The 27,520-nt window shown below is 39.3% G+C and overlaps 1 protein-coding gene across 7 annotated transcripts in view; it reads right to left on the reverse strand.

Annotated features, from left to right (window-relative positions):
• LOC120736795 (girdin-like) overlaps window positions 1-27,520 on the reverse strand; it is a 65,738-nt gene that overhangs the window by 29,783 nt on the left and 8,435 nt on the right. For all 7 annotated transcript variants that reach the window (XR_005696608.1, XM_040037088.1, XM_040037091.1 and 4 more), the window contains 3 exons: window positions 24,123-24,231; window positions 6,145-6,214; window positions 168-226 (listed from right to left, as the gene is read on the reverse strand). Coding sequence is in view for 6 of the 7 variants with exons in the window: in XM_040037088.1 (XP_039893022.1) it covers window positions 168-226; window positions 6,145-6,214; window positions 24,123-24,231 (238 nt within the window). In the remaining variant the exon portion in view is untranslated. The remainder of the gene's footprint in view (window positions 1-167; window positions 227-6,144; window positions 6,215-24,122; window positions 24,232-27,520) is intronic.

Raw genomic sequence — 27,520 nt, forward strand, 5'->3', positions numbered from 1 at the left:
AAATGACACAAATAACAATGATATCTATTTGACCTCCTCATAAAATATCATCTTGAGTTGATAGCCGTCTGTTATGAACCTTCTTAGTCCATACTTTCACAGCAGCATGAAACGTGTATCAAATGCACTTATGTGGAGCGTTTAGGTCGACTACACTGAGCTCTTACCTGGACAGCACAGCCTAGTAGCAACAGCAACAGTTTCTTCATCTCTTCCAGACCTTGTGCTGAAGGAAGACATAGGACACAGCAGGGGAATAACTTTAAATATGTCTGCATAAAAACCCAAACAAAATTCCTGTGGAAATCAAAGATCATTTGTTACGTGTGTCTTGTTACGCCCTTTATTTGTCTGGCTTTGTGTTCAGTTTTTGTGGTTTATTAAGGAGTAAAAACACAGAGGTTAGTTAATTAGTGCTACTGATTGGTGTTTTGTTGATAGCAGTGGAAGTATTTTCCGCAGCCTCTTCATCACAACAAGCTCAGATCGATTGCATAATTAAGCTTTACAAACTGATTTTTTTTTCAATTAGTAATAAATTTATCTTAAGGTTGTGTGTCCTTTGGAAACAGGGCTTCACACGACCAAATTCCCTGTAAAAATCAAGATGTAGTAGGTTCAGATTAAAACATCAGCTTCACCTTATTTTAAGACAGGAATAAAATCATTCCCACATTTACTTCCAACAAGCCTAAATTCTTGGGTTGTTCCCATTTCCCCTTATAAAACCTTTCCTCAGATACAGTGACACGATGTTTTCCACAGCGCAGTAGGCTGGCAGGGTGAACACCCAGTACTTCCACATGTCAGGACATATTGTCAGAAACTGCTGAAACCGACAAACAGCTGCTTGCCTGCTCAACAGGCCTGAGCTCATCTGTGTGATTTGGGACTGAACAACAGCAAACCAGGTGGTGCATGTGTGTGCGTGTGTGTGCGTGTGTGTGTCACACACTGACTAAGTGGTATAGTTAATGCTAGTTAAGGGCATCTGTGTCTCTCTGTACTAAGACTGTGTTCCCCCAGTTGATAACCAGAGTGTGTGTGATAAGCCAGCTCATCCTGCAGCCCAGGGGGGCTAACAAGGGCTAAAAATGTCCTGCTAAAACGATCATAAATCCAGATTAGTGACAGCATGTTCTCGATGTAGGGTGGTCTGCTTTATGGGCCAATCATCACAGCTAAACAGCAGGCATACACAAGGACAGTTTTCATTGACAACTTTAATCTTCGTGGGACTTTCCAAATGACAAAAAAAAGAGATTATAATGAGATGAATGAGTGATGAAAGTACTTTTCATGAAGGACTGAAAAGTACATGTTGGAGTGGGTTGAGGTGGTTAAAAAAAAAAAGCTGTGGAAAGCAACAACTTAAGGGCGTTTCACATACAGTGTGGATACAAACGGCACCTCTGAAATCCATACATTCACACAACCCGTAGAAATGCAGACTGGCAGGAAGCGAGCGCATACCATACACATAAAACCATAAGTGGCCGCAAAAAATGACATGGTACAGACAGAGGACAGAGAACAGTGGTCAGCGTTTGCTTGGCCTAGCAGTCAGCACAGCACATGCTGCTTTCTATGTGAAAGAGCTTTTTAAAGCAACAGACACTGTTGTCGCTCCAGGATGGCAAAACAGAGACTCCCATTGCAAGTGTCTATTCAGCTATTTTACAGGTTTCTCTATACAAATCAATTATGCTTCATTCATCAGTCTTGAATCAGAGGCACAAAAGTCAATATTATTACAGAGTAGCCCTGAAGCTTTTGAGAAATTACCAGACATGTCAGAATGCAAATGAGTCAGATCAGATATTAAACTTAATCTCACAGCCCCCGTCTGTGTGACAGCCCCCGCCTCTCTGCCGGCTTGCACGTTGTGAAATATCACAGGTAATAATCCGGTGTGTTCACTGCATCCTGCCTCTAGGATGCTCTCCCTCGGCATCCTTCCCTAAAGCAAGTGGAATTTTGCCAACACCGAAAATCTATCTTGTGTGCCAACTGCTTGACAATGTCAGGACCCAACTGTGCCAACATTTACAGCATTCATATGTGAGAAAATAACTTTCAGTTATGTTAAATATATAGTGAAGCAGGTCTCTTTTTTTCCCCCCCCTCTCTTTTTTGAGCATTCCAGCTAGTAGACCTGGAGCTTTGCAGCAGCCTTTTTTCTTCTTTAGGCACTTATTATAGAGATGCTTCAATCATAATATGGAAATTCTCTTGTAATAGAATTTGTGCTGAAGCGCAACCAAGGAAATGAGTGGCAGGTTGTTGACAACTCAGAGGGAAACTTTCTAACCTTCTGGTATAGAAATCAGTCATAACAAGGTCAGGTGTTTTTCCACAAATCCACTGTGCGTGTGACCCAGACATGGCATGATGTCATGAAACATTTTAGAAAAAAAAATCAACTGAACATTTATGTCACTGCATTTTAAGTATATATTATCATTAATTAATAGTAAATACTCTTAACTCTTAATAACTGTCTCTAGAAAATAACCAGTGCTGTTTTAAGAGTGAATACTGAAGTGTGCTTAGTCAGTCACTCATTATGAAGCACACAAAAAAGCGAATTTGGGCCTAGGAGGGTGACAGATAAAACTAATTCTCAGAGCCACTGGGCTTAACAATAGTCTATTAGAGCCACAGGAACCTATTTCTAGTCAGGGAAGGGATTTAGCTCAGCAAATCGACTGAAGCAACCAAGGAAAGATAAGGGGCCTCATAGGATAAATAATTTATACCATCAGAGAGAGCAACCGAGAGACAGAGAGAACAAGAGCGAGAAGCGGTAAAGAGGGAGAGATGAAAGGAAGAGACACAAAAGGAGGAAAGCACCACAGCGCATAAGCAACACAAACACAAGGGAAGAATATAGAAACACAGAAACCAAAAGAGACAGAGAGCAGGAGGAAGGCGAAAAGGCAAGGTTGAAAATAGAAAGAAAGAAATCTCCCTCCAGCAGCAAAGAGGTCGCCTTCAATCTCTGCTGGCTTTTTGTCCTCCATCACTCTCCTCCTCTCTTATCCAATCACTTCATCCACCCATTTATTCTTTGCAACACACATCCACCCATCCTTCCTTCCTACCATCCTCTAACATAGTTATAGAGGATCTGCACCTTCTGAGACTGAGCACACTCATCTAGGCTTCCTTTTTCACCACCTGTCCCTCCTCCCTCTTTTATCCTTTAGGCAGGAAACAAAAGGTCAGAAGGACAGTTACCAACCCTTCTTCCTGCAATGCCACAGCAGTGTGTGGGAGGATGTGAGTCAATTATGAGGAAAAACAGAATTGTGTACTTCCATGCAAGCTCTGTCAGGACCCAATGGCATGCATGTCAGTAATAATACTGGTACATGCAATATGATATTGCTTTGACAAGGTGCCAGAGTCTATTCAACCCATCTCACTGGAGCAGAGGACAGGGCAGAGCTGACTAAACCTTACTTCGAGATCATTTTAGAGCAATTGTGCTTTACCCAGCATTTCCTGCACATAGATTTTAATTCAGGCAGGCTACCCATTTATATTAATAGCCACCAATCCCCCAGCTCTCAGAGCTAACCCAACACTGGTTTCCTCTCCATCTACTCTGCTTATTATAGACGCACAACTGACCACAACATAGTAAAAAATAGGCAGAACTTTTTTCCTCAGTTTCAGAGATTTTCATATCAGATTTTCTTGCTTAAATATATTAATTCATAAAATAAATATTTACACTATATAAGGTATTTTTGCACATGGTGAAGCAAAGTCCTATTTCAAGAGAGGAAATTCACACAAATACACAGTGGGTGACACACAAACAGAGGTAAACGTGCATCTCCACAAAACGAAAATATTTCAGCCTCAGGAACACAAATCGTCTGAGTGCTCCTATACAGTGAGGACAGCCTAAGCACTGTGATCGATACTGATTTAGACTTCGAGGAAATCCACTTCTGAACTGATGTCACCGGAAACTATTTTTATGCCTACACTTTTATGCCCCTCGTAGTTTACGTATAAGTTTTCAGCATAGAGTTAAAGAGGGCTTCAGATTATGGCATTCTTCAATATAAGGGAGCATACTGTAGGTTTTTGAAATGCTCCAAAAACACTCCACTAATTGTTTCCCAAGGCAAAATTTACCTTTACATTTTGTCTGATGATGACTCAATCAGCTTTGTTTTTGGCTGCTGTCAGTGAATAGCATTTTCCATTAGTAGGAGTGATGAAAAGAGGATTATAACTATAAAAGGCCACTCAATTTGCCCAAGGAAAGCAGCTATAGATTAGCTAAGATATTAGTGATGATAATTCACAGACTTTAAAACAGACTAAACAAAGGAGCTACTCAGTTTTTCTGACATGTGCACATAACCGTACTGACCAGACACTACTTGCATGCACAAGGGAGTGTTTGTCTGTACATATAACCCTGCATGTTTATGCAAGGGGAGCTAGGGTTAAACCAGAGCCTTGAGGGGGGTACTACAGTGCATTCCCACTGTTCACTGTTGTGAAGACACCCCTCCCCCATCCACCAAACACACATGCATGCACTCACACACATGGAGAGCTGTCCCCTGCCCCCCCTAATGGGAGCATAATAAAAGCCACATGGCCAATGACTTTCAGCTGGCAGTCACTGAGCCAGCGAGCCAAGCTCCACAGCTAGCACTGGTCTGACTGGCTGCTGCCTTGCTGAGTGATTATCTGATGAGCTACAAGGTAAAAAGCACTAGATGAGTGAAGTCTTCCTGCTTGGTCTGGCCCACTTGCATGGAGCTTCACTCCACTCGTGCAATGGGCCGACCTCAGTATCCTCTTAATATTTCCTTCAGGACTTCTAAAGGCTGCTGCGTGAGACTGTGAAAGACTGCCAAGGTGCTGTGAAAATGGCAGTGATGTATTCAAACAAACAGACAGGGGCTGACAAGGATTAATAAACACCAAATAAAAGCAATTATGAAATCTGGTGCCAGTGATCCATACACAAAAGTATTCACTACTTGCAGCCTCTTATTGTTCATTTATTTACCTTTCATGCTAGTAGGGGCATATGAGAATTAAAAAGGGTAATTATGACCACTAAAGAGTGCTGAAAACCCAAAAATAACAAACTGCTGTGATGAACGTATGATAAGGCAGCTGGGGGAGGATGGGTATTTAAAAAGGTACAGATCTTTCAGCAACATCTGTGACCTGAGCCTGGAAACAATACACTGAAGAGCTCATGATTAAAGTTGCAAACATCTACACAAAAGCTCTGAACCTTTGCGTGGATACTGTTTTCCCAATGTAGAGCAACCAATCCAATGATCTTTTGTGTGTCTACTGATCAACACTGGCTGAACACCCCCCCCAAATGATATATTTTAATACAGATGTATTTCTGCAACCACTACGGCATAATCTTAAATGATGACCTGCTGTTAGTTATCTTCTCCTCAGTGGCTTACTTAAGTTCATGCTGGAGTATCAAGTTGGCACTTAGGGCTGGACAAGTCAAGCTACATAAAATATTATCATGGTGTTCGAACACTTGACTCTGCACGATTGTTGCTTTTAAGGCGACTAAGACGTATTAAGTTGCATAGCTGGGAGCACCAGGTCAAAGCCTTGATGCCAAGGGGTTAAATGAATTTAACACTTTGGGTAATAGAACTCTACAGATGTGGCCGTGGGCGACTTGCTTGTGGTGGAAAATGTGTGTACAAGTTTTCACAACGCTTTCTGAGAATAGAGCTGCAGAAAGATTGTGAAACCTATAATTGGTCCACTTCACATCGCTGCAAAAATATGATCAACATTTTTCATTTTCTGCTGTTAAGTTTCGATTCAGCGTGAGTTATGAATGACATTTAACAGCTCGTTATTGTGCAGAAAAAGAAAAAAATAAAGGCACCAAAGAGAAAGCACACATGAAACATCAAAGCACTGGATAATTTTAACAGGATTAAATTTGCATTCTGATGAGGTTTGGGGAGCTCTGCAATGTTGAATGTCCTCTTAGTGAACTGCCTGCAATGCACTTACTACCAGTGCCACTCAGCTAGAGTCAAGTTAAAACCGGCAAAGGACGGGTCAGAACGTCAGTCTGTATAATGAAGTCGTACTGTTTAGTACGCTGGCACTTACCAGAGAGGGGGTTCCGGCCCAGTATCAGCACATTTGGTAAAGGCATCATCACCAGCTGTTGGAGACACTCCTGTCACACAAAGAAAGAAAACAAATGTTCAGCAAGGGAGCGCAATGTCAAATATTTATTTTTAAAAAATTAATTATGGAAAAGAAATCGAAGCAACTAAATCTAAACCAAGCCCAAATGTTACTTTAATTTGCCAGAGTTCTTGAGTATTGGACTCTAAATAGCTTTAGTAGCGCTACATATGTCTATCAGAGGATACTACCATCCAAGATTATCTTAAGCATTGATTGTTTATCAATAGATGGCTACATAGCAATAACTGAAATATTACAAGTATGATGCTCAGAGATTTGACAGTGTGGAAGTAGGAAGGTGAGATCCTTCCAAAGAAAGACAATTCTTACATTTTTAAGAGTTACACACTGGGTGAGGCCAGATAAATCAATAGTATCTGGCTAACCATGAGATTTCGTGCATTGGTAGTGACTGCATATGTGAGATGATGCAAGTGGCAGTGGTATGCATGTGGGTTAAATAGCTGGTGTGGTTTATGCCACAGGGCCCTCTACATTCACATTTCAATCATCATAACCAAAATGAAACCAAACCAACAAATTACACTCAGGTAGACAAATGCACCAATGTGTACATCTGCACATACTGACAATGTTGGTATTGATGCTTTCATTTTAGTCAAATTAAAGGTGTGGCAATGGTACACAAACAGCTAGAAACAAATGACTTCAAATCATAATAAGATGTCTAATGCCATTTAAAAGGCTATATAAATTTCCTTTTAGAGGTCCACAACCATAAATAGATCATTTTTCACCCAAACTTTACATTGCTGCTCTCTCTCTGTATGCAACTCTATTCTAGACACAGTGTCTTTCAGACCACCTTTCAGAAAAGTTCTGTTTGCCTTGCATGGTTGGAACAAACAACAAGACAAAAGACTACTGTTGGCGAACCGTAAACCTCATGAGAACACGAGTAGCCATCAGCCAGTGGAACCAGAACCAGAATCAGGCAAATAACGAGAACCTGCAACAGAAGACACCGTTTGGATGCCCTTACCATTTTCTCAAAGACCCGCACTGCAGCAAAAAAAAAGGCAACATGGAAACAAACCAACTCCCTCCCAGTCCTTGTTTACTGGTTTAAAATTAGTCTTAAAGTTTCCCCAGTTTCTGCCCCTTGCTGTTAAAATGTTGACATAACTTTGGCCTCTGGGCACATAATTATACCCACATTAGCCATGTAACAAAACAGCACAGAGTATTTTCCTGGTAGTGGTGTGGAAATCTTACTATAATACATGAAATCTGTCTGTCTTTCTCTACCAGCTCCTCCTGGACCAGTGGCTGAGCAACAAATCTGGCACATAAGAACTTTAGTATTTCTGCACCTAAAACGCCTGATGAAAGCACCCTATTATTTTAAATTAATGACAACATCATTTATATCCGCAAATGACATATGATGTGATGACGCCATCATGGTGCCAATCAACCACCAAGCAACAGACTAAAATTACCTATTTTCATCATATAAACAGCATCTACCAGCCCTATTTTTTGTGATCAAGTATATCAGTTTGGACGAAGCATGAAGAGGTAAAAATAATAGTATAGCCTGGGCTTGTACTAGTAAAGAGTCATCAATGTCTGGCATTTAACCAAGACTTGAAGGTGCAGCCTGAGCTACTGTAAAAGAATAAAAATGTTGGTCTGTAGGGTGCTTGTTCTCTGCCGGAGGTCATTAGGCAAATGTATTACCCGGCGATACAGACAAACAAAACAAAAAGCTGGACCCCAACAAGGTGTTTCAGACACCTAATAACAACTAGTACTTTCTGAAGTAGACAATTCCTTTTGACATGGGCTTTGTAACTTCTGCAGATATTACACATGCACAAAAAGGAAAAAACACAATAAATGAAAGTGGACAAGATAGGCAAAAGGTAAAATATGGCCTCCTTAAAAAAGGGAAAGAAAGGAAAGAAAAGGAAAAACAGAGCAAACTGCCATAAAGCAACATCTGTAAAATTCAGAAAGTTCCAGCTAACCATCTGGTAGAAACTGTACACAGCTAACTGCCACAGTGTTCATGGTCTAAACTTTTAGAGCAGTATAAACCAACCCTAAACCACATGTCTGATTGCAAAGGAAGAGATGGGTTCTTTAAATAGAATATACATAAAGGTCAGCTAACTTGAATATTTCATACTTACCTGATGGCAGAGAACAACTTGAACTCATCTGACCTGACAGTCGACTATTCTGTGCAGTGCACTGCTGCAATCATGCCAACAAGGCTTATATTAGTAAAGGGTTTTGCAGAAGTTCTGCGTGTGCAGTAATTAACTGCTCTATACATACTCTGTGACCTCACCGTAGAAGAAAGAAGAAGAAGAAAAAAAACAAAAAAAAAAAACTGACATCACTTGGTGGGTTTGACTGGCTGAAAATAAAACCACATCTGTTGCTGCTTTGAAACATTTCCAAAATAATCAACCAGCTACATTCAGCTGATGAATTCAAAACTGTATCCTTGTATAACTTAGGGAGCTACACAATAGGATATAATAGGAACTAAAAAACTACAACTTTTGGCCAATTTCACGTTTTCATTAATAGGCTCTCTTTACTGAGATATCGCTAAAAGACAGGTGAAAATATCCATATATTTATGTACACACAAGAAATTTCTAGATTTGCTTCAAAATCTCAGTGCAGCTTTTCCCATCTCCATATAACTGTTTGTACACATGGCTGCAGTTTGAGAAACATGTATGGGCCAGTATATTTTTCATGTCAAAGGAAATTTAAGGAATTTAAGGAAATGTAAGTTGCAAACACAATTTCAGCACTATTCTCCTTATCAGAGTCCTGCAGCAGCTCTGACAACCTTTGTCAGCTGTTTGGATTGATGAAGAGAGAGAGAACCGCCGGTTCACACAGGAAGGTATACAGAGGATGGGGTGACAGATGTTCAGTGCATTTCTCACATCTGGTTTTAAACAGATAGCCGCATAGTCTGAAAGACTGACAAATAACGAGCTATAACAAAAAGCTAGGGCTGTGCAAATAATTATATTTAATTATGATTTTCCATTCCATTGTTTGCTAAGGTTGCAATAATTCATAATTAAGATACAAATGACAATAATATATCAGTTTTGTCTTCATGTAGTGTCGTACCCATGTGGATACCTGTGTTTAAGAATTGGTCAGATAATGAGTGAACTGGAAATATATCAGAGTGAGTAAACACGTTTATTGCCAAAATTGTTATTTTGCCCTCTCATCCCCTCTAAAGAAAAACTGAAGTAAAATGTTAAACGGTAGCTTTGGAAAATTGTTACAACCTTAACAACGAACATGAACAAAAACAATTATTTTCTCCACTGTGACGTTTATCTTGAGCCAAGAAAGGAAGCCTTTAATTAGAGGACACAAACCTGCAGAAAAATCATTAATACTTCAACTGAGTTAATGGATGATGTTCCTTAAGTCTAATATATGACCAAAATAATTGTGATTTTGATTTTTGGCTGTCATCAAATAGCACTACAACATGGTTCACATGGTCTTAGTTTGTTGTTGTCTTTTTTTAGACTGTAATATTTTAGTTGAAGAACATTAGACTCACCAAATTTCCTTTAATAATTTGATAACAGAAATGATGCACAGAGACGCTTCACTAAAATGGGGTAAAGGTGAGAGTAGGGGGTCGCAGTAACAGGCAGTAATGGTTATTAGGTCCGAAGCACGGTTGCCATGGTTTCATCCCAGTGGTGATAACAGCAGTGACCCTAGCTGCTATGTCTCTCTTCCTCTGTCTACACTGGTGTCTGAGCATGCACGGAGGAACGAAAGGAGTCATACATTTCCAAAGCAATTTCCAGAAAAGCCTACACATAATTTGCATTTCTGAAATTATAACTTCACGTGCTTTTTGTAAAGAGCAATAAATGTTATAGCATTTTACAAGTACATATTTAGCAATAAACAAATGTGGTAATGGCAAATACAACACTGATAACAATGACAAAATGGAGCAATAACAGTGACCAATGTCTGGCTGTTCCAGGCCGAAGCGACCAAACGGCCATAACGTCTGAAGGCTGAGACAGATTGACTCAACAAGCGTCAGACAGAATAATCAGCGTATCTCAGACGCCCACAGTTGGCATCTCACAGAGAGGCATTTGGTGTGCCTGACAGCCAATTCACCATGTAGAACTCATGACAGCCGCTTTGGGTGAAATTCATCTGATTTTAAAGGGCAAAAATAGAAGCCAAAATATGCTAAAGGAAACTAAAGAGCCTGGAGTCACTGTCTAACATTTGGGGAAATTTTGAGCACTCTGCTTTATTATCTCTTTGGTATTCAGAGTGAATAAGCGCACACAGAGAGCTACACTTCAGACTCACTCCATTGCCGTTTAATATAGTACCACAAGTTCAGCCTGGGGAAAAATATTTTTGCCTTTGCTGCTGTGGAAAGCAGACAAGTTTTAAACATTTTTGTGCCTTTTTGATGGTAAAACACCAGCAGAACATGATTTTTATAAGGTCAACTGAGCATTTGCAAGTACTAAATAAATAAATAAAGAAGTCATTTACTAGATTGACACAAACACACTTCTTTTCCTACAACCACCTGTCCCACTGCTGACCGCTGCTCCTCATCCATTCATGCTCACACCTGTCCCCTTCCATGCTAGCATGTGTTCGCCTTGCAAGCTCTGTTTTCTCGCACTCTCATTTCATGACAGCCATGCAAAGTAATGACAACTGAGTTTAGTGCTTTATGTTCACACTTCAAGTATAGCTTTTCATTTGCAAAGGCAAACTTTCACTTTTCAAGGAGCTGGATTTATATAATCATTTTGTTACTTTAATTTATTAGAATGTTTCCACTGATCATTTGTAAACATAAATAACTATGGAGAAATAGATATTATAAAACAGTCTTATTTGTTAAGTCATTTAACAAATCAACCCACTTCTGGCCCATATTTACAGATAATGGCAACCAAGTCAATCACTGGTATATGTGAATGAGGTTAACTACCAGTTGGTGCTCTCTTGCTGGTAAAGCTAATCTGGAAGTGGTAAAAAAAACAAAACAAAACAAACAAAAAAAAACCTAGCATCTCTTTCCCTCTCTTGTCACCCAATATTTGGGACTCACCAATCCTAATGTGTTTCACAAAGTTTGTGTTACAACATGTTAAGTTTGCTATATTAATTATGTAATTAATTTGCAGCTTCTATGGCATAAAACCAGCTAATACTGATGGATTTGTCTCTGTGCATGACCTTTGTCATAGTCTGATACTCTTCTTCATGACCCATGTTGTGATTTGGCACTACAGCTGATTCATTCACTGATTCATCACCCAACTTCCTCTTCTGCTTTGTTAAAGACTTTACAAAAGAATGTACAACACCGTGGACAGTTTTTCCTTCTGTTCTTCCCCCACTGACACTGAAGAACACTTCGTAGTCTTTGATCTTGTGATATGTCTGGGTGTTAGCTTGGAGCTTTGTCAAAAAAAAACTCAAGACAGCGTGCACTACATCTCTTTAGTAACAAGTCTGCAGCTGACTGTATAACTTAGAAGAAAAAAAAAAAAAGACTGTGGCTTGACAGCATTCACGCAGACTAAATGTGTGGGAAATGTTCACAGTATAACATCATGGCGCAGTCACAGCTTCATATATTTTACCCAGACTGTGGGAGGGAGGTGTAGGGTATGTAGACTATAGGTTTCTGACAAGGTATAGGTGTTATAGGTAAGATCAGGTCCAGCACTTTCAAGTATGGTGCTATTTAAATTGACTTTTTTCCCCCCTCAAGAGCATGAGTAATAGCATGCTTTGAGGATTAAGTAGAGGCGAATAATAAAAACTAAACTACAGTAACCTAATATGCATCTTGGATTAGCTGGAAAAGGCTTAGCTCACATACATAAAACATGATGGACATTGCAGGAGAGAGACCAGCCATCACACTGAGCATGTCATGGCAATGTGCTACAAACACCAAGGGATGCATGTGCACACACACTTACTGTCATACAGATTTCACGTGGAAAGCCTTCAGTGCTTTATCAGAACTGTGACAGCAGAAATGTCCTTAGCCAAGTCAATATGACAGCCTCCAATACTACAAATGTCTAATCATTTCCATTTCACACATGGGGGATGTGGAATAGCCAATCATTTAAACTAAATTTAAAAAAAGAAAAAAAAAAAAGAGATGTTATTCAGACATTGAGGAGGCATGTGTGATGAGGAAGGGGGGAAATGAGGAGAGAATGGGGAAAATGGCAAAGATGGAGAAATGAAAGAAAGAGAGCTACAGCTTTGATTCCATCACTTTTCACTCCAGGCACGCAGTGCTGGGCTCCTCCTCCTCCTCTTTTCTCATCTTTCTTTACCCCACCATCCCCCTATCCTGACACTATATTGCTGTATTATTGATTCCATCAGGATCCACAGCTCCTCAACGCTGGCTGCTCTTGCATCCTACAGAGACATTTAGACAGGTTGCTAAAATGAGGTACAGGTTAAGTGGAAGCTTATCCACACACCCACCCCCATGCATCCACCCAAACCTTGGAATATACTCCCTCAACATGTTCTCTCTGCACACACAGCTGTCATCATGTAGTATGTGTGAACAAAAAGTGGAAATACTTAAAAACATATTGCACTTCCTCCTTCCCTTTGTATTATTGAGCCAATTCCTCTGATAGGCGAAGCAAAAACATCCTCAATTGAAATGTAAGCTAAACCCAAAGCATGTACAATAGAATACATTAAGAAAATTGTGAGGCAGATGATAATTTTGAGACCTGCAGACATCTCTATTGTCTAAAGCTCAAGGTCAGTGAATGGACGTGCTGAGAATGGAGATAATCTTCTTGCAGATGAGATTTGCACCTCGAGCTGCGAAAGCCATGCGAAAATAAATACACATTACAGTATGTGTGCAAGTTTGCTGTGTGTTCAGTGTTGTCCATAGAGAGGTCATAAGCTGGCTGTGCTTTGGTCACACAGGACTGCTCTTTGTTAAGGTAACCCTCTCAACACTCACACCTTCCATCTCTCCACCCAAGCACAAGTTCCGCTACCGGCAGAGCTTTAACAGGGGACTAATTGTGCAGTATGTGTGTGCTTGTACACATGCTGCCTGAGCCCTGAAAGCTTGAATCACACCCATTCTGCTGAGTGGAGTGTTACCATAGAAATGAGGAGATTGATTTATTCTCCCCATGCTCAAGAGTCTGAAGCACGTGGTACAGTAAATGTTCAGGAGCAGGCGTACGTACACACGCACACACGCACACACGCACACACACACACACACACACACACACACACACACACACACACACACACACACACACCTCTGCAGAGAAAAACTGCAGAGATTATGAACTTGAAAAGGTTACAGCCAACAACAATGGGAAGGACCATGCTTCCGCTTTCTCTCATATCTATCGCACACACACCAAGCACTTTAAACGCCAGATCACACGACATCCCCACTGACCAAATCAATGCAGGAAAAGCTTTTCCTGTTGTTCAATGTGGTAAAGCCATTTTTACACTCATTTGAATTAATCCAGTGACATATTAAGGTTTCCTCTTTAAGTCTAAATGATCACCTTATTACAGCTTAAACTGATGGAAAACTTATTACAGCAGTGGTCCTGGGTATGTATACATATCACACTGTTACATAGCTACATAGTAACTGCAAAGTCCTCTGAAAACCCTATGCTGTAACCTTTGGTGTAACCTAATGTAGACCTCCCCAGAAGTGCAATGACATGTCAGGTAGTTACATCAGTGCGTTCATTACCGTTGATTCTTCCAGTGTATTTCTGGCTTCTAGTTTTTGAATTTATCAGTGAGAGATAGCAATAATAGCCTCAATATAAGGAATAATATTAATAGCATTCACATAAGAACTCGAAAATGTCAGCAAATTCCTAGATGGAGAATGCGCCAACTACAGGATTAGACATGACGGGTCAAATGAAATGGAGGGACCTATATAGGAACCTTACATAGGTTGCGTCACAGGTTCTGCAAAGACTACCTACAGAAGTCTAAATCAGGCCTTACCCTACAGTCGCTTTTGGGGAGAAGGTGAAGTTTCTCTGTAGCAAGTCAAACTATTGATGGGACTCTGGAAACCATCAAGCTTTCTAGCTTAAATCATCTGCAGTCAGGTAAACGTAACTGTGTGTCATTAGCAATGTTAAAGAATAACACAGCTTTTCTTGATAAGTTGACCTGGTGGTAAAAATTTAAACAGTAACAGTCTCACGGCTGTCGACCAGGGAAGACCGCATGAGATAAAGCTGGAGCTAAAATTCCCAAGACAAACAGGAAAGTCACATCCATCCATCAAGGTATGATAAAAATCCAGACTAATGCATTTTGCAGTCATTTATAAGGCCAGTTTATTCATAGTTTATCTCTGCTGCTGTCACCGTGTGTGAGAGATGAATGAGTTAGCCAGAGGGGAAGTAGATACAGAAAGAAAGAAAGGAAGACAAGTTACTTTCAACACACAAGTTTTAATAATAATAAAATAGCTGCATGAATTACACCTCATGTACCATGGCTCACTCTTCACCGCTCTGGCCACGACTGAATAAAGTCAGCAATGTTTCATATCTCATGCCTGTAAGAGGTCTAAGAGAGCTGTAGGTACACTTAAGGGGTTTGCACCCTGTAGAACAAGGGGCAAGCCAACATAATTCTGTGAGCTTATTGGTCAAAGTAATATTTTAAGAGGAGAACAAAAATAAACTTTGATGGTCTCACAGAGAAACTAACAAGTGAACAGCTTACCTGAACTGACAGCTTATCAAACTGAGTAAAAATCCACAAAAAAGGTTTGAGAATTATTTTTTAATGAACACTTTATTAAAATTACTTTACTACTATTGTCAGTGGAGCCTTGCAGAAAGTGGTTACAAGCAAAAACAACTGAATTTTAGGAAAGAAATAAAAATCAAGAGTCACTCTTGGCAATAAAAACTACCATGAAAAGAGCAGCAGTGAGGGTCCACTGATAGCCAGATGGACAGATCATCATTTACATGAAGAGGAGGAGGCAAATGCACCATTAGTGCCCAGTTCCTTTGTTCATTACTGGTATCCATCAGCTAGAGTGCTTTTAACAAGAGAGCCCCGAGGCAGAACGAGTGAACGGGTTGATCCTGCTGCTTGTCTCAAAGGTGTTGGCAGGTGGGCTGGGGAAGCCCTGCCCCACCACCCACTATCCAGTCATCCCTAGGGCTGTGCTTTACACTGACTGGAAAACTTTGATGCCACAGACGTCTTTGTAGTAATTATTGCTCTCTTTGATGCATAATTCAAATTAGCTTGGTTGTTTCTGTTGTCAATTCTGTAATGTGCTAAACCGTTTTGGAGCAGTAAATCTGAGTGGTTGTGTAAATGTGTTGCTGAAAATTGAATTTTTGGAGATTTCAAAGACACAGTGGGCTTTTTCTGCATTTATGTTTGAGAAAAGTGCAACTGTTCATTGACGCTTCCAATAAAATGTCACTCTTATCTTCAGTAAGTCCATAACAGAGACATAGCAGACATGCCTTAGTTCAGTAATAGAAAAAGAAGAACCTAGCTCTTAGCTTCCCCTTAAAAACAACATCTATAAATATCTCCCTTTTGGCATACAGGAACTGTCTCTGCATTTAACTGCCACAAATTCCTGTTATGCTTTATCTTACTAGGCACATCCACAAACACTTGCAGATCAATGTGCATGCAGAGGAGCAGAGGCAAGCTAATGTTCAGTTCCCACTGAAGGCTGTGATTATTTGGTGTGAACGGTGAGAGGTTCTGGGTTTAAAATGGAACAACACTTAATACCAACCTTCATAAAATCTGAAGAAAAAAAAAGTGAGTTCGTTTACTGACTCATGCATCTCAAAATATGGGTTTGTTTGCAGTAAGCAGCCAACCAGAAAGCCAGTGGCAAAAGGTGACACATGGATGACATTCACTACAACATTTCTTTGACATTCTTTGATGTTTGACATTACTCAGAAAACCATCAACATGAAAGTGAAACCAGAAAATCAGAAATTCAATCAAACTTATTTATTTTTGAGTATCCTCAAGTTAAAATAACAGTTTCTGGCACAATTTCCGGTAGCTCACTGCTCAGACTGTCCCATAATTATAAAACTGAAATTTTTACTGTAATTCAGTGAATGGCAGGAACTTTTCTGTTATTTGTTGTTTTTTTTTGTTACCCATCTACTGTGGAGTATAATTTTATTTCAAAGTTAAGTCCAAAAATGTATGCCTTCCCTTATATTTCAAAAAGCTGTTCAGCAGGTAGGATTAAGTCTTTGCCAGGCCGATTCTGGCCCCTGGGATTTACGTTGGCCTCTGCACCTTTTCTCAGAAAAGTAATAATGTTGCAGGAACCAGGTCTGCAACATCTGCAATCTGTGTTTACAAAAACTGTTTTGATATAGCAAAATAACCAGAATCCAACCAACTAGCAACCACTTTTCTGTAAAAAGAAACACTGTGCAAAAGAGTTGTGCTCGTTGGTGAAGACTGATTCACACTGTCTGCATTCATAAATAAGACGACAATGTTTTGCAAATTGTTGCTAATCTATCCAAGCGTGACTGCAGTCGAGGACCACAACTATCTGCAGATCACTTGCTTCCTACCAGGCAACCTGTGCCATCAGCTTGCGATCATTGCCATTTTATTTTTACTCCAGTGTGCTGAGCCATAAGACAATGACTGCCCCCTTCCTCCAGTCTATTCACGTCTTTTCTCATTTTCCTAACTCTGACAACCTCTATAGACAAATTGTTCTAAATTCTCCTGCCCTTTTTCAATATAAGTATGAGCATTTTTCAATATTTATTAGCTCCAAAGCCAACATAACCACCTCAGTGTCGCACGTGACTGCAGAGAAAGGTAAACACCAACACTATCCATTACAGTGTAACCTCCAAGGGATTCAGTGATATAAATCAAGCTTTTAAGTTCTTATTTGTATAGTCAGGTAATCTGATTAGCGACTTAATCAGGCTGTCTGGCATCTGTCAGTTTTTGAGACTCTTCAATTGTCTTTGCTTTAACCAAGTTATTGTTTTGGGAACAGAATAAAAAAAAGATAGTTTATTTCATGATTTGAGCCAGACAGATCAATATGAATCAACTCCAAACCTTATTATATATGCCTAGAGTGATGTGTGACTGACTGCTACCTGCGTAAGAGTTCAAAAACTGAGCTATTAAACTATTATAATCAACAGGACTTATTCAGAATAGCCAGCATGTGAGTCTGCATGACAAAGCACATTTAGCCTGCAGCTACAAGCACATGCCCTAATAAACTGATTTGCTCATGACTGATGCTGAAAGGACTGTGTGAGTAAGTTCAGACTTGGTGAAAATATACAAATACAGTACAATTTCTAGCAGAAAGCAATAAAACATAATCAGTATCTTGAGGCAAAGGCTACAACAAGAAAGATGCAAACATTATCCATCTGTGATGGATGATGATTTGTTTTTCAAGCTTGCTCTGAACTGGTAAAAGAGTATTTTTGTGAGGTTATATATCATCAAGAAAAGATGGCAGCCTCCAAAATTAAGCAACTATTTAGTAAACCCAATTTCTACCAGGGTTGAACCAAAGCTGTAAAATCTGATAATGCACAAAGTGTGTGGAAAGTCTGGTGACTTGGAGTATTTCACAAGCATGTTCCCTCAGCTTGAGGGGGAAAAAAAAAAAAAAAAAAAAGTGACTTTATGTGGCTGAAGTCAAGCCAGCCACACAATTTCAAAGGTTTCACCCTTATGCTTTCTCAGGTTTAGCTGATGGATAAAACATCTGAAGCTTGGATTACAAATTCAAACACCAAATGCTCTTTTGAAACAACAGCAAAGAGAAAATGTGACATAAAGGGTTTGAAAGGACTTTAAAACTGCTGCTCACTGCTAAAGTGCTTACAGATCACCGTTAAACATGCAACGTTATCGTGAATTAGTCTGCAAAAAAAAAAAAAAAAAAAAAAAAAAAACACAACCCACAACACACAACCTTGCAGAGCTTTGGGGCCAGGCACACTCTGCATCAATGGTGTCCTCTGTTACTCTTTAAAGAGTCAAAACAGAGCTCCCAGCCTTTAAACCACACCCCAAACCAAAGCAGAGGCAAACAGGGGACAAAAACACTCTTATTTTCAAATGTAACGTCTAAAACGCAAAGGATAGAAGCAAAATGTTGCTGTGCACTAAATAAAGTAAATCAATGCAAGTTGCAATAATTTGTGTGCCATTTATACATTTTAATGAAAAACTACAAAAGTATATACACTTTCCTAACTTGAGGGAAAAAAAAAATTATAATCCCTTCCATCAGTTTGAATGATTACGTTCGACTATGAATGACACCACATGGTGTCTGAGCCAGAGTTTCATAAACCAGGACAAAGGGATTCACTTAGCTTTGAGAAAAGTGCATGCACAAAGACTTCAGTTCAGCTGAAGGCTCCATCTTACATCCCACTTAAGAATGCCAAACCAAGGCCACTAAATTAAAAAGAGGCCTGGCCTATATTTGGACTGACCATCAGTGCAATGGAAAAGTCAGTGGACTCTGTACCAGGAAACTTGATATTCTACTCAAAAGCAATGTAATAATTACCAGAATGAAAATTTCCACCCCTTGCTTACTTTGAAAAAAAAAAAAATGTGCTGCTGCAATCACCACGTCTGCTTCTTCACAACATTAAATTCACATGAAAAGGCACACACGCACACACACACACACACACAACCTTGATATGTTCACCAGATTCTAAAAATCAAAAGCCTGAAGCCCGTCTAGACATCAACCTCCTCCGACAGAATCTACTTTACCAGAACAATAACCGAGACAAAGACTCACAAATATGACACGACATTGAAAGACAACCCTCATACTCAAACACAGCCCAAGACAGGGATACTTTGAAATGAAAGCCGTTATTACTGAATTTCTTGTTTGCCTGCTCACTTCTCGCAGCTTCTACACACACGCTCCTAGGATTACATCTCCTAGAGGCAAAGGGATGAGGAAAGGGACAAAGGAAAATCCCAGGTATACAACTGCCTGCTATCAAAAAAGTTAATAACTGCATTTCTCTTGACACGAGGAGATTATTAAATTTGAACCCTTGCTGACTGACCAAATAAAGTCCTTCCCTCCTTCCTCCCGGACATGAACTGTGCTGCTTATAAAGACGACAGCACAGTCACCAGGGCACGTCTGTTTAAAAAGCTTCTCTGAACTGCCTTGAGTTCTTGTTGCTGAATTACTCAGAGTTCCTCCGATGCTCCACTACACAGACTCAAAGATCAAGATCAATTTATTGAATCGTAGGAAGCAGCCAAGCATTCCGCATCCTCGTCCAAAGTGCTGAGTGTTGCAGTAAATATAAAGCTGCTAACACCATTAGCCTAAGACCTGAAAGGTACCATCTTCTTCCATGTGTCACTGGAAATGTGAAACCAGTAAGACGAAATGGAGACCACAGCAAAGCCATTTATCAAAGTCATTTTCCTCCTCATTGCTCCAGAAGACTGTGCCCTAGTGCGCAAACTGTGCATGTGTGCAAATATAGTATGATCATATATATTTATACATGGATACTAGGGCTGCCACGATTTGTCGACTAGTCACGATTACGTCGACTATCAAAATCGTCGACAACTGATTTAATAGTCGACGTGTCGTTTGAAGCTTTGTAAGATCGCAAAAGACGCAGAAGTAGCAGGATTTAAGAGTGTAATAACGGACTGAAACAGAAGATGGCAGCACTGCATGTACAAGGATGCCAGCTGCCGTTAAACCCCGAAGAAGAAGAAGCAGCTGTGTCCCAGAATTCATAGCGCGGCCCAGCTTAGTTTCCAACAATGGCGGTAGCTAGTTAGTTTTAATATTACTCTTATTATTCTTTCTGGGTCACAAAATAAACGTTTAACATATTTTCAGGCGAGAATGTAGCTGTGTAAACCTCAAATATCGGCTCAGTTTATCAGGACACCACATATTTTCAAAAGCGCTCCGACGTTTTCGGAGACGTCTGTTACCCACCAGCTCGATAGCTAGCCGGGGGCTAGGTCACTAGCGCTGTGAGAACACCGGACTCCCGGCAAATTGTTTTCAAACCCACCGCCGTCTTTCGCGACTCAGGTTAAATATATATGAGTCACTTAGATAAATTAAAAATGTTGTTGTTTGGCTTTTTTTTTTTTTTTTTTAGTATTTTATTTGTTCCTGAGTAAATCGGTTTGGCTGAGATTAAAGTTATAGTTTTTACACAGCTGAATAAACGTAAAGCAGACAGCTGATTATCAGAAGTGTGAGATGCTGGAGAATATACTCCGGTGTCCTGTTATATTTTAGATAGCAAGGAGTTTATTAAACTTTACCGAAACAATCTGCAAATTTCATTAAAATTGAATAAACTATCATCTTGTCTTTATTTTTAGTTAGCACCTTAAAAGCTTAAAGCTGTAAGCTAATGATAGTTATATAAGAGCAGATGCTGCTGGTGCAATAAGCTGTAGTTTTACGTCCAGTGGATGATGATTTGATTAGTCGACTAATCGCATAAATAATCGGTGACTAGTCGACTATCAAAATAATCGTTTGTGGCAGCCCTAATGGATACATATTTTGCAGGATGGCTCTGAAACTCTGCTGAGGAGCATAAACAGAAAATATGGTATACGTATGAACTGCTTTTCAATTTCTGAACAGCGCTGCAGGGGAAGAAAAGCCTAGCATGCTCAACAGGTATGACTGTTTAATCTTTAACCCACTGATTAATTTAACATCCAACGTGCTTCCCCACAGAAAAAACACATGCACACATAAACCGTTTTGCTATTATTAGAGATTGAAAGAAAAAAAAAAAAGTGCTTTTCATTTTCATCTAAACAAATATAGAATTAATCTCATTCAGACTCACTATTTTTTATTAAATACAATACACACAGCCTCATAGACACTTTAGTTTTATTTCTTTTAAGCTGCTAATGAACTAAAATTATAAAGAAATAAGTGGAGAACTTCATTTAAAAAAAAATCAAGATAACATATGTCCAAAACCACACAAATCAAAATGATTAAAATGCTCACTTAAATAGGTAATTACATCCTAAACATAACCCTTCCGTTGTCAGTTAAATCCCTAATAGGTCATCATAGGGGCAGTCAGACACACAACAAGGACAGCAGGGAACTTTGAGGGATTTAAGCCTGTAGGTGGTCTCCGAGAGTCTGAGGCTGCAGACACAAGTGGCTGAACAATGGTGTGACTAGGAGGTCAAAAGAACAACACCCATACAAACAGGGATGATTAATCAAATGCCATGGCCATACAAGAGTTGCATTGTTGCCTTACAACGTTCACGTAAAGCTAACGACCACACAGATTACACAGTACTATATACACCCAAAACAACACCCGTTTACTTACATTAGCAAGGTCTTGAACTGAATTTGTCTCATATTAGTGCAACAAACTATCCCTCACAAGTAGGCAGGGTCAGTACTTAAATCTGCACAAAAAGCTAAATTTTTCAGAAAATGATGTTTTTTAATTAATATAAATAAGCAGGAAGCACATGCTGCATCCTGTGCTGAACACCTTGGAAAAATGACAAACCTTACTACAAATGCAACGTAAAGTAAATCAGATATCTGTATATTGTGCATGCATTCAACTAAATACATATATTTTTAATCTACCTTCCGGAAGATGGGGGCATTATTGAAGCCTAAATCCAGGATGTTAAAAAACAGGATAGATTGGGTCACTTCCAGTTAATGTCATTAACACTTCCTATCATCTCATCATTCATTTACTCTGCTAGTCATTAATCAACCTCAGAGGAAACTGGCACACATTGATTCTATGGCACATAATTTGGCAAGTCCTTTTAAAGATGCCCACTGGAGCTTTTGTGGCCTTATAATGTCAAAGTCTGCACAACAGACTTTGCAACAGAAATTAGAAATGGCAGTTTTAATGACAAATTCTTACACAAGCCCAGCACACTCACAACCCATGAGGATACAAGTCAATCCTAAACCTGTAGTGTGGGAATTTGTGTCTATCAGGTTGACTGCTTGGCTAGATCGGCATTCCTAAACTCATTGCACTGTTGCAACAGCATGTTTGCGCACACAACTCCTGATTACCATAAACACAGTTCCAGCAACAATGTGAATCATATTCTCTGCGAATCTGTCAACCTTGCAGGTTTCACAACACACATGCATAACCGTTATAAACAATACGGAGCAGACATTGAGGAATGCTGTGGGACAGCACGCTAAACTACACAACCGTAACAGCAACCTACCGTGGGGCAACTTATGCATTTGAGGTTGGGCAATAAATCAACCTGTATTACAAAACTGTTTTCCAAAGATTACAAAAAAACAAAGCACCTTTAAAAACCATCTTGCCACAGGAATGCTGGGTGACACTGGTAGTTTCACAGAAATGCTGATTAATGTGTTCTGTCCTTTTAGATACATGAATTTATCTCAAGTTAAAGAACATCCACTTTAAAAAAAAAAACAACAAAAAAAACCAACCCACAAAACCACTGAAATTAAGTAACCCTACCTCATCTTAACACCTTAAATTTTAAACTGCATGATACATAAAAATACATGACTGTCATGCTCACCAGTATTTCTTGGAAACACCGGGTGTCTCAACATATGTTAAAGAATATCAAAAAGTGTTCAGACCATTTTGTGTCGTGCATTAATTCAGCTGAAAATATCATTCTATGCCAACTAAACTTTATATTATATGTGAGATACAGAGCACTGATAAGCAGGGAAAAAAATGTACACTCTACCACAGAGATAGGGGAGGATTACAGATTCAAATATCTGGCATCCGCACTTGGAAGTGGGCTGCAAACCAAAGTTGTTCGACACAAATCAACCATGTGGTGTCCCACATATGCAAGCAGTCAAGAGATTATCCAGGGTGAGTATGCACAAATATATCAAATATATCACAGCATTAGTGGGATTTACTGCTTGTGACGATAAAGTATTTACTAAGTGTGAGCCTTTATTTACTGATATGATCAACTGCAAAGACTGTAGATTCACAAGTAATGATTAACCATGAACGGAAACTGAAACGTATATAGACCTGATAACATGCTAAGCAGTAATCTACTTCAGTATGTGTAACTCGGTCTACTTATATCAACTTCAAACCTCTGACCAAAGTTTATAAGAGTATCTTTTAGGCAGTAAGTTAGCTTTCCTCACTTTTCTAGGACATTTACACAGAATGAATCAATATCAGGACAACTGCCTTATTTTTCTCTCTGTCGGATGAAGCTCTCTAAAATTGAGAAAATTGTTCAAGAGGGAAATGGTACATAAGCAGATTTAAGTTAAAAATATATAGCAGGCACTATAGACGAGTAACCACATCACTGTTTTACATTCCTGATGTCTCTTTAAATTTACTGGGCTACTTTTGACATCTGGATGGAGGCTGATACCACATCACTCACATACACATCTGCAAATACATCTCCGTTTATACAGCCAACTCTTTATGTGGCATGAGCTTGTGTGGACCCATTTAATTCTGTGTGTATGCTGAGCTAAACTTGACGAGTGTGTTAACTGATACATTTTTGGTGGTAAAGGTGGTGAAAGCCAACTCCTGTTTTAGGCATAAAGGAACATGGGGTATGTATGAAGAGCTAAATTTAAGGGATTTTGACCCTTATCACTAAATCCACACATTTTTATGACATATCTGCAATAAATAGCTCCTAACAATCACTTCAGTGTGGCTACTTTTAACTTCTGATAAAGCAAAGTAGTAAAATCTTACCTGATAGTAGGATTTAATCTGCCTGATGAGAATAGAAAGGTTCTGGATGCGCAGTGTGGAGTCATTGTTCACTTTCTTGTTGGTGCGCTGCACTGTGGCTTTGGGATTTCTGTAGGAGAAATGGAATAAGGGTTATTCAACAATCCAAGTTTGTAGCAAAGATAAATATCAGGTGAAGATTTCTTTGTTTCTAAGAATTGCCATTGTATCATTGCTTTATGTAATAGAATGGGTCTGTATATAAGCCGTAGAGTGACAGTAGACCCTTGCTTAAATAAACAGAGTGCCATAACAATGTTAAAAGAAACCACAATCACAATAAAAGCAATCACAACAAAACATTGGTGGCACCAAAGTTTCAGACATTTTCTAGGGTCCAAATTAAAGTACTAAAATTCAAAGCTCTTGAAGTATTTAAACATTTGGGTTACACCAACTGTGGGGGAAAGTCACTGAGATGGGGCATAGTGGCTCTGTTGATGGGACGTGGACAACCGGGGGGGGGGAGTGAAGCAAAGTTAATTTTATATCACTTTCAGGGAAAATGCACAAACAAGAGCTTCCTTTTACTTACTACATTTTTTACTTCAATTTGGGGAATGTCAGAAAACATTTGATACCCACTAGGCTACACTGAGGCGTTGTATATCAGCAGTTCTGTGACATTTAACTGTGATCATTGCCTTCATGCTGCCTGCAGAGTCAAGAGGCTGTGTGCCCTCGGTGAGTGTTGCCTAAGGGATGTTAAACGGCGCATGCATCACAACTTATATCATCACAGGCGTCAACACGTTTTAAGGAGCCAAACATTCCACATCCACACAGAACCATTTCACATAGTAACTGATAGCAATCCAAACAATTTGCACATCTGTGAATGTTACCGAGCCTAATTACAAACATTCACCAATTAAGTCTACTGGTAAGATAATTAATCAGACAAATCCTTAGCAACTTGTATCCTCCCATCATTGGAAAGCCTGACATGCTGACCTGCTGTCAAGCTCAGAGTCTGCATCATTTATGGCTAATAATCTCCCAGGTTTTAACAGTAAAGTTCTTTGATAGGATAAACAACACTGATTGGAGGGAGACAGAAAAAAGAAGTTCAACCAGCTAGTTAGAGGTTAAAAAGATTGATACTATACAAGTCTTGTGTATTTAATGTGATATCTACTGATCCCCTGAGGGAAATTCCAGTTTCCCTGAGTCACAGAACTGAGGCGATGACAAAATGGCAGCCCTTGAGCAACTAGAGAGAAAGTCTTAATTTCACATTTACTAATGCCAAATGCATCTATATATTGCTGTAACATTTGTCTCAAATACTTTTCATACAGTTTATTTGTTCTACATAATGAGTGTAGCTTTAGATGGGCAGCATTTCCTTCAGTAATCCCACTAAAAGTTCCACTAAAAGTCCACCCGATGAGTCAATGGTTCGCAGAAATCTTTACTTTTTTATTTATTTATTTTATTACCCTTAACTTTAGTAATTGTTTTCTGTACGACTTTATCAGTCTCTCACATTCTTGTGAAGGAATTTTGGCTCGTTCTTCTTCACAGCATTACTTCAGTTTACTCAACTGAGGCCTGCAGGCTTTCTTTTATGCACAGCTCATTAGCCGGCATACTCAGGATCACTGTCCTGTTTTTCATGACCCAATTTGGGCCAACATTTAGTTTTGGGACACATGTCACATTTAACTCTAGAATACTTGGTAAACAGAGGGGTTCACGGTCAAGTCATTCACTGCAAGCTGGCCAGAGCCAGTGGATGCAAAACAAGGCCAAATCATCACCCCTCCACTACTGTGCTTCTGACATGCTGTTCTTGATTTTACCAAACATGGTACTGTGCATTACATCTGTCCAAAGGACATTGTTCCACACATTGTGGTTTGTTGATGCAAACCTGAGCTGTGCCACCATGTTTTTCTGTCAACCCTTCTTAATGAGTAATGCTTATTAAAGTTCAAGATAGTCCAATTAGAAAAAGACTGAATATTTCACATTCTAAGTGAGGCCAGAGGAGTCAGAGACATAGCTCTGGACTTTTAGTGGTTCCTCTGTGCATCGCACAGTCTGAACTTGGAGTGAATTTCTCAGACAATCTTCCATCCCTTAAAAGATTGTGGTATTGTGTTAACACAACTTCACAACTTCAATGATGAATAGACAAATGAACTGCCAAATCATCTGCTTTATTAAAAGGTGTTCACACTTGCTAATGATCAGTTTATTAATTGCATTACATCAGTAGCACCTGGATGCTCCTTACTTTCTTAATTCATATTGAAACAGTAAGGGTGTACTTAGGAGCCTCGTGAAAACTTTTTTGCATAAGACTAAGTAAAACAGAACCACATCCGCTAAGGCCAATAGATTACACAAACACTCAAACAAAAATACTTATGTCACTTTAAAGTGAAATGCAATTTAACACTCATGCCAATTTGATTTTAAACCGATAATTAAGTTTTGTATAAAATATAACTGGTTAACTCATTTTAACAAACTTGCCACACATTTGTTTTGCTGTTCCTATAGATAAAAATAATGAAATAATTTACTTAACAATATTTGAGGCAACACATTTTGATGATCCATCAAAATGATGAACCATTTCACCATTCAGCTTCCATGTGTTATAGCTATATAAAGTAAAATACCTCCTATCCTCCATAAGGGAAACATATCCAAGTAATTAAGTCGTGGTATTTTCCTTATCATCATGCCTTACACCAACAATGCCAGAGAGCAGCTCTGATTATCGTGATATGCACTTTAAACCTCAGTGTGTATGCTCCATGACCTATTTATGAGGGTCAACATGGCTGCCTTGCGCCTGAGAAGGATCCTGACTGCTTATAAATGCATGCATGCATGCAGTGTGCAGCACATGTGTCGTCATGCATGCGTGTGCATGACTGCTTCTGAAACACCCCAGAATCGCAAAGGAATGTCTGTATCTGCACAGCTCATAATTTGATTACAAAGATATAATCAAGATTTTTTATTTATTTTTCCTGTTTAGAAGAAGACGCTGAATGTCAAGGGTTGTATTTATCTTCAGCAACATTCATTCATTGATAGGTGACCGGTTAAATCCTTTTCTTGTTTTACCACTGTTACATTCTCTTTGCACTGAGCACCATTAAATATACCTCTAATAGAAACAAAACAAAGCATACTTGCTTAATACACAGTAATATAAAGACTCCAGTTATCAATTTAGACCCATTTATGCATTTATTTAGAAGTCTTGGGTTTATATGAAAAGTCTCTCTCTCAAATGGCTGCAGTGTGGATGTGTTAATTCGGCTTTTCAACAGCCTCCACCCTGAAAAACACACACACACACACACACACACACACACACACACACACACACGCAC

This window comes from Simochromis diagramma, unplaced genomic scaffold (assembly GCF_900408965.1).
Source record: "Simochromis diagramma unplaced genomic scaffold, fSimDia1.1 OVJJ01000330.1, whole genome shotgun sequence".
In the NCBI taxonomy this organism is placed as follows: Eukaryota; Metazoa; Chordata; class Actinopteri; order Cichliformes; family Cichlidae; genus Simochromis; species Simochromis diagramma.